Source organism: Coregonus lavaretus (genome assembly GCF_964263955.1).
Source record: "Coregonus lavaretus genome assembly, chromosome: 4".
Lineage (NCBI taxonomy): Eukaryota > Metazoa > Chordata > Actinopteri > Salmoniformes > Salmonidae > Coregonus > Coregonus lavaretus.
In genome coordinates, this window is record NC_139991.1 from 55150381 (window position 1) to 55167746 (window position 17366).

The 17366-nt window shown below is 41.7% G+C and overlaps 1 protein-coding gene across 4 annotated transcripts in view; it reads left to right on the top strand.

Moving 5' to 3' along the window:
- The first annotated feature begins 1906 nt into the window (after positions 1-1906).
- The window catches only part of LOC311127788 (dual specificity testis-specific protein kinase 2-like), a 34348-nt gene continuing 18888 nt past the window's right edge, over positions 1907-17366 (top strand). Inside the window, exons 1-2 of one of the 4 annotated variants that reach the window (XM_084159668.1) lie at positions 1907-2168; positions 4556-4681. In XM_084159668.1, the coding sequence (XP_084015794.1) occupies positions 4651-4681 (31 nt within the window). In that variant the 5' untranslated portion in view covers positions 1907-2168; positions 4556-4650. The remainder of the gene's footprint in view (positions 2169-4555; positions 4682-17366) is intronic. The other 3 variants (XR_014613144.1, XM_084159669.1, XR_014613145.1) reach the window with 3 other exon arrangements.

A 17366-nucleotide genomic window follows, 5' to 3' on the forward strand; every position in this document is an offset into this window, starting at 1 on the left:
TAGTGACTGGGTTTATTGATACACCATCCAAAGTGTAATTAATAATTTCACCATGCTCAAAGGGTATTCAATGTCTGCCTTTTTTATTTTTTCCCATCTACCAATAAGTGCTCTTCTTTGTGAGGCATTGGAAAACCTCCCTGGTCTTTGTGGTTGAATCTGTGTTTGTAATTCACTACTCGACTGAGTGACCTTACAGATAATTGTATGTGTGGGGTATAGAGATGAGGTAGACATAAAAAAATTATGTTAAACACTATTATTGAACACAGTATGAGTCCATGCAACTTATTATGACAGACTTGTTAAGCACATTATTACTCCTGAACTTTAGGCATACCAAAACAAAGGGGTTGAATACTTACTGACTCAAAACATTTCAGCTTTTTAATTTTTTAATTTATTTGTAAACATTTAGAAAAACATAATTCCACTTTGACATTATGGGTTATTGTGTGTAGGCCAGTGACCCAAAAATCTCAATTTAATCCATTTAAAATTCAGGCTCTAACAACAATGTGGAAGAAGTCAAGGGGTGTGAAGGAACTGTAGTATGGAAGTACCTGTTAGTGAGATAGTGATCTAACCATCTTGTCAAATGTTCAGGAGGGGCCCTTTTGAAAATAATCTAACATTTAAATTATGGATAAGATACTGAGGATGATTATAAGCTCAGTCCAAATCTAATTCTGGATAAACACAGTCATGACGCAACTTTGGTTTTAGAAGTGGGGGGGACATAACTTTTGATATAACCCACTATCATGGGTTTAAATTGGACTGTTGAAAATGTCGAAGACAAACCATATTTTATCACCCCTCCACGTGAAAGTGCTCCCCTCTCCTAAGAACAATATATCAAAGGAGAGGTTGGGTTTGACTACAGGGTTAAATTAAATGCAACCCCCAGAATGCTGTATGATATTTGTATTTATACATATATTTAATCTTCGCTTTCTGTTTCATCACAATCTTTGCCCAATCTTATTGAAAGGGCTAGGATTACCTTTACTGTCCATATCACACAATGTACTATAGTATAATGTCATCCATTGTAGTGAGACGTTGGGGCCTCTACCCAAATGCATGCTAACATACTGTAAACATACCATTGAATTGTCAGTATGACAGAGCTTCTCACAAAACGAGAGCTCATAATGAATTATTCTATACATATTGTATCCAGTTCATTATTTGAATAAATTACAGTTGCCTTTCTGCAATTTGTGTCCTGACTCTGTCACATTATTGTTGAGTATTTTTTGCAGAAGAGCATTGTGCACTTGTTTTCGGGCCATCATAGGGGTAATCCCAATTATGTGTATACATTGGTAATGCCCATATTGTATGTAGCTACATCAACTTTTACTTTACACAAAAAATGACCACCAGAGTGCATCCTATCCCATTTCATGATACAGGATGCACTCAGCACATTCACTGCCTTGGGTAAAAAAATATCCTAAAGCTGAATAATACGTTTTCTTATTAATCGTTATAGATAATAGATAGATAGCCTAATAGGTGAATGTATTTTCAGAGTTGTACAAACCAGCTTCAAGCAAACTTGTTGAATGTCTTGGTGAATTTATTTAGCGTAGGGAATAGGGATTATCGTGTTCTTTAATAAATTGAGAGTGGTTAATTTATTATAATATGAAATTCAGGTCAACATTTTGGGAGGACATCTAGACTTGCTTTACATACGTGAAAATGTTATGAGAATAAACGGTTCTTCAGAATATTAACGTTTCTCATTGCGACGTTGGCAGCTGTCTGTGTTGTGGTCAGTGTGGTGTGTGGGAGGGAGGGAAAGAGAGCCACTAGGCAACGCTTTCATCGGTCTCACTTTTTAACGAGTGACAGGTTGAAGCGCAGTGAGTCCTGTAATTGCAGGGTGTTCCCAAGGCAACAGATAAGGCATGCATTTCATCAACCTGTTTGGGTTCAGTTTCTGCAAAACAACTGAGCCCGACGGTGACAGATTGAGTCTGACGCATTGATTGCTCTGTTTGGTCGAGACTCGCATGAACGCAGTAAAATGTAAAGTGTTGCAGCGCTCGCGCCATTCTAGTCATTGCATCTTCTATGGGAAATATATTTTCATCTACTACGCAGCCGGGGAAGTTCATTGAAGAAAACGCTTGTCTACACAACAGTTTGCCGCAGTAAGTAGTATATACATGTACAATTTGACAGTGGCTATTTTGTAGCCATCAATTGAAGCATATAGTTCACAAACTTTCCAAATATCTGTTAACATGATTTGTTTTACCGTTTGAACGCACACACACTTGCAACTTTTAATTTTTTATCTCAGTTCCAATATATTTCCCACCACTGCTTTCTCAGTAGCCGACGTCCAAATGGTAGTTATGTGAAGAATTGACATGTGATTGAATATACAAGACACAAACTAGGCTACACCTCGGATTGATAGGTGAACTTTAGAATGATATCATATCCCAATAAAATTATAAATCTTATGCAGTATCATGCAACAGTTTATTGCATCCTTTTCATACACATCCTAAAATGTAATACGTTTTTTATGGCAAGTAGGGCCTAATGACTAGTCTGAACCTTAAAAATACCTGTAACTTGATCATACACAGTTGGTGCCGTTTAAGATGAGGGAGGATGAGAATTTTTTTTAATGAACATGGCCTTATTTCTATTACAGCATATTGGATGACTGTCATTCATATCCATTACGAAAAAAGATTGCAGTCAAGAGTGCAATATAACTGCAGGACACTGTTTTTTTTACTGCAGTAATTGTGCAGTGCAACTGCAGTTACAGTGCAGTACACTGCAGTTATTCTGCAATTACTGTGTCCAAAATACCACAGTCGACTGCAGTTACTGCACTTTTACTGCAGTTTCAAAACTGCAATCTTTTTTGTAAGGGATTCCATTCACCCAGCTCAATGTAACATAGATATGTTTAGGCTACTACATGATACTAGAATTTTCCCTGTACCCACTATGAGGTTGCAACAACCTAGCCTTTGAATGAACGTTTACAACGTAGGTGCACAGGTCGAGAGATTTTTGAGTAATCAAGGTGGCAGACAGTGACACATTCAATACCGCGTTGCACACTCTTGCCTGCATCTAGCTGATCTAGGGTGTAATCATTACTCCAACACTTTCAAACAAAAGTTTCTATTGGACAAATTCAGGTATGTTTATCCCTGTTTAATTGCGTTTGCTTCTGTTTAAGAAATAGTTTTTTTCAACAGAATCGGCACAATTAATACACCACTGATCACAAGCAAACACAGTTTACTTTCATAGCAGCCCCATACAAACAGCTAGTTGTATATATAATTCCTTCTCGCATGTATCTACGCGCTCTCCTCCTCACCTTTTCCCTTCACTTATTGACTTCAGGGCACAACACATCAGATGTCTGTGACCAGGCGAAAAACCTTTCCAAGCCAAACCTTCATATCATGACCCGCTACACACAGCCTACATCGTTGTCACGGTATAGTCAACATAGCTACTAGAACTAACGCGTTAGTAAACCCGCTAGCTACAATCATGCAGCACAGTGTACAGTCAGCAGCGAGCAGTTACACAGGCGGGCCCCGGTGTTAGATAGCCATAGCCAGCCAGCTAAAATATCATCCCTCTCTGTTTGAGCCTGGTGTTTGAGTAGGCTAAACTAGCTAGCTGCATTTGAAGCTAGCTTAGAAAGTGAAAGTGAAAAAAAGAATACTAGGAAATATAGCTAGCTCTCTCTCTTTTGCTTCTCCTTAATTCTGGAAGAAATTAAGTTGTTCAACTATTGTCTTTCTCACTCTTTGTGTCAACTACTCACCACATTTTATGCACTGCATTGCTAGCTAGCTGTAGCGTATGCTTTCAGTACTAGATTCATTCTCTGATCCTTTGATTGGTTGGACAACATGTCAGTTCATGCTGCAAGAGCTATGATAGGTTGGAGGACGTCCTCCAGAAGTTGTCATAATTACTGTGTAAGTCTATGGAAGGGGTCGAGAACCATGAGCCTCCTAGGTTTTGTTTTGAAGTCAATGTAACCAGAGGAGGACAGAAGCTAGCTGTCCTCCAGCTACACCAGGGTGCTACCCTACAGAGTGCTGTTGAGGCTAGTGTACTGTATACCTTCATTGCAAAACAGTGTGTTTTAATCAATTATTTGGTTATATGTGAATATATTTAGTATAGTTTTATCTAAAAATGATAACTTTTTTAATGTTTCACTATTCATTTGTTCTTCTGAAATTCACTGAGGAGGATGGTCCTCCACTTCCTCCTCTGAGGAGCCTCCACTGGTAAGCGGTGAAACGTGCAACAGGTGCTCTCTTGTTAGGTCCCTATATCATCCAAACTACACAAGTAGCCTACTGAAAGTGCAAGTGCAAAATCGAACCTGTCCCTTGCAGTAATAGTTTTATCACCAAGAGTGTGGAATGTTTCATGTGTGTTATGTGGTGTGGCAGTGACACTTGTTTGCATGTCTAATCACATTTGTCCCTGTCTGTGTGTGCTTTGTGTTCATTGTGTGTGGTCTGGTCTCTCTCAGCTGCTGGACAAAGGCACTAACTTCTGCTGGTCTTGCTTGGGTTACACACACGCTGTGGGACTGACTGTGCATCCTGTCCCGTTCACCCCCACAAGATGCATATGACTAGCTTACTGAATCGATGGAGTAAGTAACACACTCTTCTAGTCCAACCATAAGCTCCTAACAGCATACTTACTACTTTCCTTTTTCCTTTGCACTCAATTCTTTACGTTTTAGAGCTAAATGTAATATTTTTGCATTGTAATTTTAGAAAATGTCCTTAATATACTATTATTGGGCCCACTCAAAATGTCATTCTAATGGTGCAGCCTTCTTATTGGTCAACAAAGGACAGACCATCTCTTGTTGTCAAATTGAATGGCTCCAGCAATTATCTTGTTGTCAATTCAATAACGGACCAGTTAATTTGACAACTAGAGATTTGCTGGCCACAGTGAGACGGTTCGTTGTTGAATTGTTACATGTGGTACCTTTAACACATTTCCCTCCCTTGAAAGAAAATAATTGGAGAAAATCTATTGTTGAAAGTTATTGCATTGCTTTAATCATTTATCTGTGCACCCCAGGGTTTTACATTGTTATATTATCCATCAGCGTGGCAGGTGCTTCACATTTTTCAGGGACTTAGTTTACATAGACTACTGAAATATGGCTTGTCTAATGATCTAACCTAAACTTAGATTGTGCCAAGCCAGTCACGGTGATAAAGTAGGTCTAAACTTGTGTTGAAATCATGACTTCATTTTCTACCCAGTTACACTCAAAGCTGAAGGAAATAGATGGTACAGTAATAAATGTAATGTACATGTCATTATGGACATGTTATGGTAATCACAGGATAATAACATGACTGGCCAATTATTTCACTTCACTGACTGCTGATTTGGCAATACCAACTTTAATCACCATGGAATTCAGAGTTTTGAGTGTGTGGTGAACAGTGCGGTCAACTCCCACACTTATTATTATTATTATTTTCAGTCCAATCCAAATTGGGGGGGGGGGGGGACATAAGAGAAGACATATGAGATATAAGGGTAGGCAGTGAACATAGGGGACCTAAGGGTAGGTGGGGTACATAGGGGACCTAAGGGTAGGTGGGGTACATAGGGGACCTAAGGGTAGGTGGGGTACATAGGGGACCTAAGGGTAGGTGGGGTACATAGGGGACCTAAGGGTAGGTGGGGTACATAGGGGACCTAAGGGTAGGTGGGGGCTTGATGCATTGCCGTGAATTTATTGGCACTAAGTTACTCTACCCAGGAGTAGGGAAGAACAGGAACTGTGCAACTGCCACCCGAACGAGGAGGACAAGTCATAAATCAGTTATTAATTTCAGACAACAGAACAGGTGTTGTGGGCCTTCAGTACAGGAGGCTTTCTAACAGGGAGCTTGTGAATACAGTAGAGTTGACGCTCATTAGGGGTATAGTTGATACAGTGCTTGATATACAGGTAAGACAAAAAATTAAGTTTACATTATTATAATTCACATACTGTATTTATATGTAATTACCATCTATATATACACTATATATACAAAAGTATGTGGACACCCCTTCAAATTAGTGGATTCGGCTATTTCAGCCACACCCGTTGCTCACAGGTGTATAAAATTGAGCACACCGTGATGCAATCTCCATAGACAAACATTGGCAGTAGAATGGCCTTACTGAAGAGCTCAGTGACTATCAACGTGGCACCGTCATAGGAAGCCACCTTTCCAACAAGTCAGTTCGTCAAATTTCTGCCTTGCTAGAGCTGCCCCGGTCAACTGTAAGTGCTGTTATTGTGAAGTGAAAACGTCTAGGAGCAACAACGGCTCAGCCGCGAAGTGGTAGGCCACACAAGCTCACAAAACGGGACCACCGAGTGCTGAATCGCGTAGCGCGTACAAATCGTCTGTCCTCGGTTGCAACACTGCCTTTGGAAGCAACGTCAGCACAATAACTGTTCCTCGGGATCTTCATGAAATGGCCGAGCAGCCGCACACAAGCCTAAGACCACCATGCGCAATGCCAAGCGTTGGCTGGAGTGGTGTAAAGCTCGCCGCCATTGGACTCTGGAGCAGTGGAAATGCGTTCTCTGGAGTGATGAATCACGCTTCACCATCTGGCAGTCCAATGGATGAATCTGGGTTTGGCACATGCCAGGAGAACGCTACCTGCCCCAATGCATAGTGCCAACTGTAAAGTTTGGTGGAGGAGGAATAATGGTCTGGGGCTGTTTTTCATGGTTTTGGCTAGGCCCCTTAGTTCCAGTGAAGGGAAATCTTAACGCTACAGCATACATTGACATTCTAGACGATTCTGTGCTTCCAACTTTGTGGCAACAGTTTGGGGAAGGCCCTTTCCTGTTTCAGCATGACAATACCCCTGTGCACAAAGCGAGGTCCATACAGAAATGGTTTGTCGAGATCGGTGTGGAAGAACTTGACTGGCCTGCACAGAGCCCTGACCTCAACCCCCATCGAACACCTTTGGGATGAATTGGAACACCGATTGCGAGCCAGGCCTAATAGCCCAACATCAGTGCCCGACCTCACTAATGCTCTTGTGGCTGAATGGAAGCAAGTCCCCGTAGCAATGTTCCAACATCTAGTGGAAAGCCTTCTCAGAAGAGTGGAGGCTGTTATAGCAGCAAAGGGGGGACCAACTCCACATTAATGCCCATGATTTTGGAATGAGATGTTCGACAAGCAGGTGTCCACATACTTTTGGTCATGTAGTGTATATTTACAATACACGTACATCCTGTATACCTGAATATTGCATTACATATCAGCACATTTTGTAGAAATATTGTATAGATGAAATGATTTGCTTCAGCCTTTGTAAGAGAAACGCAAAGACAATATGTCTGTCAAATACATCAGTGTTCATTTGTCTCTGAGCCTGAGGAACCGCACGATCTCTTCTCATGGCGTTCCAATGACAAAGTCAGATCTTTCACCCTGTGTCCTCTGTGGGTACAAAGCCTTCCTCAGATCTATACATCATTGTCACTCATTTAGAGAAGGAATGAGAAACGCTCTTAAGAATGTTCTCTCCCTCTAGGAGTGATGTATGTTTTGTCTGTGCGTTCTGTTTGCCACGTACTGCCCTTGGTTATGTTGATACTAATGCTATATTCTGTGGTGTTTCACTAATGGGAAATTGTTTGTGGCAGCCGTCGATGGTTCAGTTGGAGCAAAGTAGCTGAATGAATGTGCGTAGGTCATCTGTTTGGGGTGGTTTACTGACCAAAACAAATGAGAACAAGGGGGTCGATTCATAAGGGGCTTAACCGCGCGAATTAGCTCTTATCTGTGTGGCACAACGATGGCACGCAAGCCTTGACTGAACCCTGCCATGAGGTGACCATCTCTACGTGATGTAAACACAGAGGGTAACATTGGTCAGATTCAGCTGCATGAAGGACTTATGTGTGTGTGTTTGTATGCAGATGCCGTTTGTGTGATTCTGGAGGTTGGCCATAGGTCATTTCCAGCTTTGGCTACTCAATGTGGAACTGTGACACGTGTCACTTAGTTTTCCGGCCATCCAGTAGGACTTAAAATACTTGTCAGGTCATAATGGGAGAGCATAGAGTGATCATGAGGAACAAGGTTACATTAAGCTAAGGGTCAAGGCCTTGGAGTGCAGTCATTTCCTCTGAGGTCTTGCTGTCTTAGTACGGTCAAGTGCTCTGGAAATGTCTGGATTACCTTTAGACACATCTTGTCACATCCTGGATTGTTTGTGATGACACACAGGCGTGGTAGATCCTTCATATGTCCTTAGTTAAATCCTTCCTATGTCCCCAGTTTCTCTTCTGGTCCAAGTTAACCCTTCATAAAAAGTCTTCATGCATGTTTACTTGAATAATATCTACTTAAAAAGCCTGGCTACACAATTGAACTGAAAACAAACTGAATCCTACACGAAGCTGCCACATTGTGCATAGTTCTGGTCAGGGAAATAGTTAATACCCAATAAACTGTTTTCATACCCATAGTTTGTTTAGTTGGTGTAGAACCCAGCCATATCCTATCTATTGCATTGTGTTATAGGTGCCCCCTCTGGTTTTAGCCAGAGTCTCTGTGGGTCTCTGATGGTGTGCCAGCTAGGAGGCATGGTGGTACATGGTACCAGAGGTACAGTAGAGAGTTCACCACCAGTAGCAGACTGTGCTCCAGCGGTAGGTAGGTAGCTGTCCTGGGCAGTTAGTTGAACCTTTTGAACATCCTATTGTTCTGTACTCAGGCACCTGGCCTGGTACTGGTTGCTTTGGCACTGGCACTACTGATGACTGGTGGCCCCAAAAAAACCATTCTGAACCAGAGCCATACAGATCTCTAGGCCAATCTGAACCATTCACCATTATTCACTCCAACCAAATGCAGGAGCTGGATAGTAATGCATTTCACAAGCATTTCGCTACACCCGCGATAACATCTGCTAAATATGTGAATGTGACCAATAACATTTTATTTGATTTACTGTGTCTCTGGTTGGTTGTGTGTTTGTCAGAACGCTGATCCAGTAATTAAGCTACCAGACCTCAGTCACTGACCTCTGATTGATACTTTGAGTCAGTACACTTGACACCTACTCAAGACAATGTGACCGGGTGAAGGAAAATGGGTGATTAAATAATAAAAATACAGTATGTCTCATGTCAAATATAATGATCACGGCATTAGGAGCTTAGAACACCCTGCCCAAGACTCTTAGTCATGAATACGTTTAAACTTTGAATGTAGTTTTAAGCAACACGGTAACAATATCTCCATTTGAATTCAATCACATTTTGACAGAATCCCTTTTGTTTTAAACAAAACGTTCCATACATGTTTGCCCATGGAAGAAGTGGTGAGAAAGTTACTTTTTGGACCTGAATGCCAAAACATTCTGGAGATAAAGGCACAGATAGAACAATAAGCCAGATGTTTCACCGGATGTATAAATCTGAAGCATCTGGTTGGCATTTCCACTCACCACCAAATATGGTGATGAGAGGAAGCCCGGTAGCTGGAAGTGGGAGAAGATGGAGAGAGATGGATTTTGGCAGACATTCTGCAAACTGTCTCATCAATGGAACATTTGATCGCAATAGAGTTTTCTGTTCCCAAAACTACAATCTGTTATGAAAAGACTGGACTAAGTTTTGTAGACTTTTTTACAAAATTGCATGGGCGAATTGAGTTGCACACGCGCACTTCACAGAGTAGGCGTTCCCTAACGGAAATATGCAAATACATGCTAGAACACGCCAATAGCAGCTCACTAGCTCGTGCTTGGTTCTGCCCACAATGATTAATTTGCTCCCATTGGAAATGACAGGCTGTGGTCTATCTTGGGTTAGTGATAAAAATCTTTGATAAAGGTGCTCAAAGTTGACCCATTTTGCATACCCCACCCTACATTGAGACATCCATGTCTTCATCACTTGAACATATAAACTGTTGAGTTTGATATCATTTCAAAGCTTACAAACAGGGTTGTCAAATGATGTCATAATTTCTAGTTTTTGTTTGTTTGTTTTTAATGTCAATTATCTAAAAATGTGTAAACTTCAGTTTTTTTCATATTCACATATGTTGTAGCTTAGACCCTATTTTACAGCATCTGAGGTTTTTGTGTTGTGCCGGCCAGCGGTTGAGACACAACATGCTCTTGAATACAGGGTGGGTGTCATTTTGATCATAGAAATATAATTCATAGAATGAACCTACACCTATCCCTTCAGACCACTGCAATTTATCTGTTACACTATTGACATTTAAATGTAATTGAAATTGTAACTTCTAATTACTACCACAAAGATGGCCGCTGGTCCACCAACCATTGAATGTCAACTGAAATGGTCATGTCTATTCTATTATCTATATTTCTATGATTTCAATAGGTTTCCTATGGAGGATTGACAGTATTTCAAACAACAGATATGACCGTTCAAGTCAACATTTTCTGATGTCTGGACCTCCAACCATTGTTGTGGTACCATTTGATTTTAAAGTTGACATTTCTATTTTATTCCTATTTTAGTACATTTATTAGCCAAAACATGACACCCACCCTGAATTCATGTTGTGTCTCAACCGATGGTGGGCACAACACAAAAAGCTCATATGATGTAAAATAGGGTATTCGCTACCACAGAATCTGAGTTTACACGTTTTTAGATAATTGGCATTAATGGTTAAAAAAATGACAATTTTTATTTAAAACAACATTTTTTTAAAGAAATTATAAAATAGTTTGACAAACCTGTTTGTGAGTTTTAAATCAATCTCAACCGTTTATCTTTTCCAGTGATGAAGACATGGTTGTCTCATGCTATGGTGGGGTATGCAAAAGGTGTAAACTTTGAGCACTTTTATCTCTTGAATGTTTGGCATTCAGGTCCAAAAAGTAACTTTCTGAGCACTTCTACAATGGGCAAATACAGTGGGGAGAAAAAGTATTTGATACACTGCCGATTTTGCAGGTTTTCCTACTTACAAAGCATGTAGAGGTCTGTAATCTTTATCACTTCAACTGTGAGAGACGGAATCTAAAACAAAAATCCAGAAAATCACATTGTATGATTTTTAAGTAATTAATTTGCATTTTATTGCATGACATAAGTATTTGATCACCTACCAACCAGTAAGAATTCCGGCTCTCACAGAGCTGTTCGTTTTTCTTTAAGAAGCCCTCCTGTTCTCCACTCATTACCTGTATTAACTGCACCTGTTTGAACTCGTTAACTGTATAAAAGACACCTGTCCACACACTCAATCAAACAGACTCCAACCTCTCCACAATGGCCAAGACCAGAGAGCTGTGTAAGGACATCAGGGATCAAATTGTAGACCTGCACAAGGCTGGGATGGGCTACAGGACAATAGGCAAGCAGCTTGGTGAGAAGGCAACAACTGTTGGCGTAATTATTAGAAAATGGAAGAAGTTCAAGATGACGGTCAATCACCCTCAGTCTGGGGCTCCATGCAAGATCTCACCTCGTGGGACATCAATGATCATGACGAAGGTGAGGGATCAGCCCAGAACTACACGGCAGGACCTGGTCAATGACCTGAAGAGAGCTGGGACCACAGTCTCAAAGAAAACCATTAGTAACACACTACGCCGTCATGGATTAAAATCCTGCAGCGCACGCAAGGTCCCCCTGCTCAAGCCAGCGCATGTCCAGGCCCGTCTGAAGTTTGCCAATGACAATCTGGATGATCCAGAGGAGGAATGGGAGAAGGTCATGTGGTCTGATGAGACAAAAATAGAGATTTTTGGTCTAAACTCCACTCGCCATGTTTGGAGGAAGAAGAAGGATGAGTACAACCCCAAGAACACCATCCCAACCGTGAAGCATGGAGGTGGAAACATCATTCTTTGGGGATGCTTTTCTGCAAAGGGGACAGGACGACTGCACCGTATTGAGGGGAGGATGGATGGGGCCATGTATCGCGAGATCTTGGCCAACAACCTCCTTCCCTCAGTAAGAGCATTGAAGATGGGTCGTGGCTGGGTCTTCCAGCATGACAACGACCCGAAACACACAGCCAGGGCAACTAAGGAGTGGCTCTGTAAGAAGCATCTCAAGGTCCTGGAGTGGCCTAGCCAGTCTCCAGACCTGAACCCAATAGAAAATCTTTGGAGGGAGCTGAAAGTCCGTATTGCCCAGCGACAGCCCCGAAACCTGAAGGATCTGGAGAAGGTCTGTATGGAGGAGTGGGCCAAAATCCCTGCTGCAGTGTGTGCAAACCTGGTCAAGACCTACAGGAAACGTATTATCTCTGTAATTGCAAACAAAGGTTTCTGTACCAAATATTAAGTTCTGCTTTTCTGATGTATCAAATACTTATGTCATGCAATAAAATGCAAATTAATTACTTAAAAATCATACAATGTGATATTCTGGATTTTTGTTTTAGATTCCGTCTCTCACAGTTGAAGTGTACCTATGATAAAAATTACAGACCTCTACATGCTTTGTACAGTGGGGAAAGAAAGTATTTAGTCAGCCACCAATTGTGCAAGTTCTCCCACTTAAAAAGATGAGAGAGGCCTGTCATTTTCATCATAGGTACACGTCAACTATGACAGACAAAATGAGAAATGTGATTTTCTGGATTTTTTCTCTCTCAATTTGTCTGTCATAGTTGACGTGTACCTATGATGAAAATTACAGGCCTCTCTCATCTTTTTAAGTGGGAGAACTTGCACAATTGGTGGCTGACTAAATACTTTTTATCCCCACTGTAAGTAGGAAAATCTGCAAAATCGGCAGTGTATCAAATACTTGTTCTCCCCACTGTATGTATGGAAGGTTTGTTGCAATCAAAAGGGGTTCAAAAAGTTATTGAATCCCAAAATGCACACACAGGCCGACACACACCTTATGGAAGCAGCAGGTCGTGACCCCAGGAGACAAACCATCGAGGATAACAGGTTCCACTACACTGAATTATTGATCCAGCTCAGCAAGGCAAAGCCCAGGCAGGCCAGGAGCCGATCCACTTACCATCAATACAAGTCCCAACCCTGCCAGCTCTCCATGCAGCCTCATGTCACAGAGACCATAAATTAATCATTATCCACGGGTGGGTGGCCCATTTGGAAAAGCTCAATTTCGTCACTTTTCAACCTGATCTTTTGTTTGTTACATTGCCCATAAGGATCTTACACTAACTGCATTGCATATGAGAGTGATGTACACTTGCATATTGTGTATGAAATAATGCATTGAGTCGAATTGTGATGCTGTGATGCTGGCCAGTGTAAGGTTGTTGTTGATCAGGCCTTGTTCTTTATTACTCCCCCGCCTCCCCCTCTGTCCCATCTCTGGCCCTCTCAGAACAAGTGTTATGAAATCAACTGCTGTCCATTTGTGTGTGAGGGCTGAGTGGCTCTGTGATTGTTTAGTGGTGGGTGGCCCTCCACATGTCCAAAATTGCTTAACCCAGCTTGCTCCATGATTCTCTCTCTCTCTCTCTCTCTCTCTCGTGCGCTCTCTCTCTCTCTCCATACTAATACAAGGTACATACTGTACTCCCACTAGCACAACCACATTCTCTTTTCAGTAGCTCGTATACTCAGACATTTCGGTCTCAACCATTCATTTCCCTTGTAAACTACTCAGTCAGACAAAGAATGACACAGAGTTTGCGTAATGCTCCGGAGGACCACTTAGAATACACCCTCATACATACATGGCTTAGTGTTCAGAAAGGCAGGTTAGCCCACACAAACTCAGCTAGTTCTCATGAATCTGCACACGCACGCACACACACACACACACACAGACACACACACACAAACACACAAAGCCTTGGAATGAGGAAGGCCTTTCTGCCCACTCTCCTGAAAGCTCTGAGAGTTTTAGTGGGAGAGAATGTGAGGGGGAAGTAGAACTCTGGCGATATGCTTTCTCATTTTGAACGGTCACAATGTGAAACATCACATTCAAAATCTTCTCAGTCCTACAAGAAAAAAAAATGCAATGGTAGGGGACCAGCCAAGCAGGTTTCAGGAGTGTTGAAAACAATGAGTTCATCGTTAAAGAAAAAATATGACGTGTGTCTGTGTGTGTGCGCGTGTGCATCATGCACAATAGGTGATAGCTCATGCAGTGTCATGTGTCCAACACATGTGAAGAGCCATGTTCTAGTTCGAGAAGCAGAAAGTTATCAGGTAATTGCCTGTTTGTGTTGATTTGACACTATCTCTCTGTTGCCAGCTGTACTGTACTATACTGTACTGTACTATATTGTACTATACTGTACAGTACTGTACTGTACACCATGGTTGCATATACAGTGGAATGAAAACAGAGCTCTTTGGCCACATACAGTATGCAGAAAAGAACCACATACCTACTGTCAAATATGGTGGTGGATCTTTGATGTTCTGGGGCTATTGGTCCTGGGGCCCTTGTTAAGGTTAACGGCATCATTAACTTTACCCAGTACCAGGAAATGTTTGCCAAAAACCTGGTTGCCTCTGTCAGGAGGCTGAAACTTGGCTGCAAGTGGATCTTCCAGCAAGACAATAACCCTAAGCACACATCAGAATCCACAAATAATTGGTTAATTGGCCACAAAATCAACAGTTTGCAATGGCCATCTCAGTCTCCGGACTTGAAACCCATTGAAAACCTGTAGTTTGAATCGAAGAGTGCAGTCCATAAGCGCAGACTAAGGATATCAAGGATCTGGAAGGATTCTGTATGGAGGAATAGTCTAAGATTCCTCTCAATTTGTTCTCCAACTCATAAAACATTTTATTAAAAGGCTCATTGCCGTTATCCTCACAAGGTGAGGTATTGAAAACAGGGGTGTCAATAATTTTGACACCTACCTTTTTAAATTTGTTTTTATAATATTTACTTGCTAAACAAAATCTATTTCTCTGAGCAATTGAATTAGTATAAAATAATATAATTTCCCTTTCTTAAAAAAAATTAAAATACAATATAGCTCAGTATTTGAATTATTTATTTTATATAGTCATTTTTGCTGATCTTTATGAATGGTGTCAATAGTTTCGGACCCCACTGTATATTCCATAGTGTTGAAAGGCTCATGCTGGAATGAAAAAGGGCACTTTATGCAAAAATGGCAGAAGCAATCTTTTCACAAATCTGAGAGAGAAAGCAGGATTTGATCTTAAGTGAGATGAGACAGGAAGTATAGCGTCAAGGGATTTCAGATTCATCTCTCTATGTAAATCCCTTAATAATCCCTTCTGGGACCTAAATGGGCTGATGATGATTCCCATATGGGCCTGTAGAAAGGCTTTAGCCCTAATGTAAGTTATCTAACATGTCCTCTGTATACAACATTATGCCTTGTTTACGTCAGCTGGATTTTGTAATCTGCGCCCGGTGGCTGCGATAGGGGAGGTTACCAAACACTGGTTATTTGGGCAGCCCCCCATCCCTCTCCCCCCAGTTGTTTGTCTGTTATAACATTGTCAATCATTTGTCCATTGTGGTGTGCTTTGTGCCGCTGTGGGAGGGCTGCTGGTAAGTACACTACATGACCAAAAGTATGTGGACACCTGCTTGCCGACCATCTCATTCCAAAATCATGGGCATTAATATGGAGTTGGTCCCCCCTTTGCTGCTATAACAGCCTACACTCTTCTGGGAAGGCTTTCCACTAGATGTTGGAACATTGCTGCGGGGACTAGCTTCCATTCAGCCACAAGAGCATTAGTGAGGTCGGGCACTGATGTTTGGCTATTAGGCCTGGCTCGCAGTCGGTGTTCCAATTCATCCCAAAGGTGTTCGATGGGGGTGAGGTCAGGGCTCTGTGCAGGCCAGTCAAGTTCTTCCACACCGATCTTGACAAACCATTTCTGTATGGACCTCACTTTGTGCATGGGTGCATTATTTCTTTTTTTAACCTTTATTTAACCAGGTAAACCAGTTGAGAACAAGTTCTCATTTACAACTGCGACCTGGGCAAGATAAAGCAAAGCAGTGCGATAAAAACAACAACACAGAGTTACATATGAGGTAAAACAAAACATAATGTCAAAAATACAACAGAAAATATATATACAGTGTGTGCAAATGTAGCAAGTTATTGAGATAAGGCAATAAATAGGCTATAGTGCAAAAAAAGTACAATTAGTATTAACACTGGAATAAGAGATGATGTGCAAATAGAGATACTGGGGTGCAAATTAGCAAAATAAATAACAATATGGGGATGAGGTAGTTGGGTGGGCTAATTTCAGATGGGCTGTGTACAGGTGCAGTGATCGGTAAGGTGCTCTGACAACTGATGCTTAAAGTTAGTGAGGGGGATGAGTCTCCAGCTTCAGAGATTTTTGCAATTCGTTCCAGTCATTGGCAGCAGAGAACTGGAAGGAATGGCGGCCAAAGGAGGTGTTGGCTTTGGGGATGACCAGTGAGATATACCTGCTGGAGCGCATACTACGGGTGGGTGTTGCTATAGTGACCAATGAGCTAAGATAAGGCAGGGATTTGCCTAGCAGTGATTTATAGATGGCCTGGAGCCAGTGGGTTTGGCGACGAATATGTAGTGAGGACCAGCCAACAAAAGAGCGTACAGGTAACAGTGGTGGGTAGTATATGGGGCTTTGGTGACAAAACGGATGGCACTGTGATAGACTACATCCAATTTGCTTTAGTAGAGTGTTGGAGGCTATTTTGTAAATGACATCGCCGAAGTCAAGGATCGGTAGGATAGTCAGTTTTACGAGGGCATGTTTGGCAGCATGAGTGAAGGAGGCTTTGTTGCAAAATAGGAAGCCAATTCTAGATTTAACTTTGGATTGGAGATTCTTAATGTGAGTCTGGAAGGAGAGTTTACAGTCTAACCAGACATCTAGGTATTTGTAGTTGTCCACATACTCTAGGTCAGACCCGTCGAGCGTAGTGAGTCTAGTCGGGTGGGCGGGTGCCAGCAGCGTTCGATTGAAGAGCATGCATTTAGTTTTACTAGTGTTTAAGAGCAGTTGGAGGCTACTGAAGGAGTGGTGTATGGCATTGAAGCTCGTTTGGAGGTTTGTTAACACAGTGTCCAATGAAGGGCTAGATGTAAACAAAATGGTGTCGTCTGCGTAGAGGTGGATCTGAGAGTCACCAGCAGCAAGAGCGACATCATTGATATACACAGAGAAAAGAGTCAGCCCAAGAATTGAACCCTGTGGCACCCCCATAGAGACTGCCATAGTTCCAGACAACAGGCTCTCCGATTTGAGACATTGAAATCTGAGAAGTAGTTGGTGAACCAGGCGAGGCAGTCATTTGAGAAACCAAGGCTATTTAGTCTGCCAATAAGAATGCGGTGGTTGAC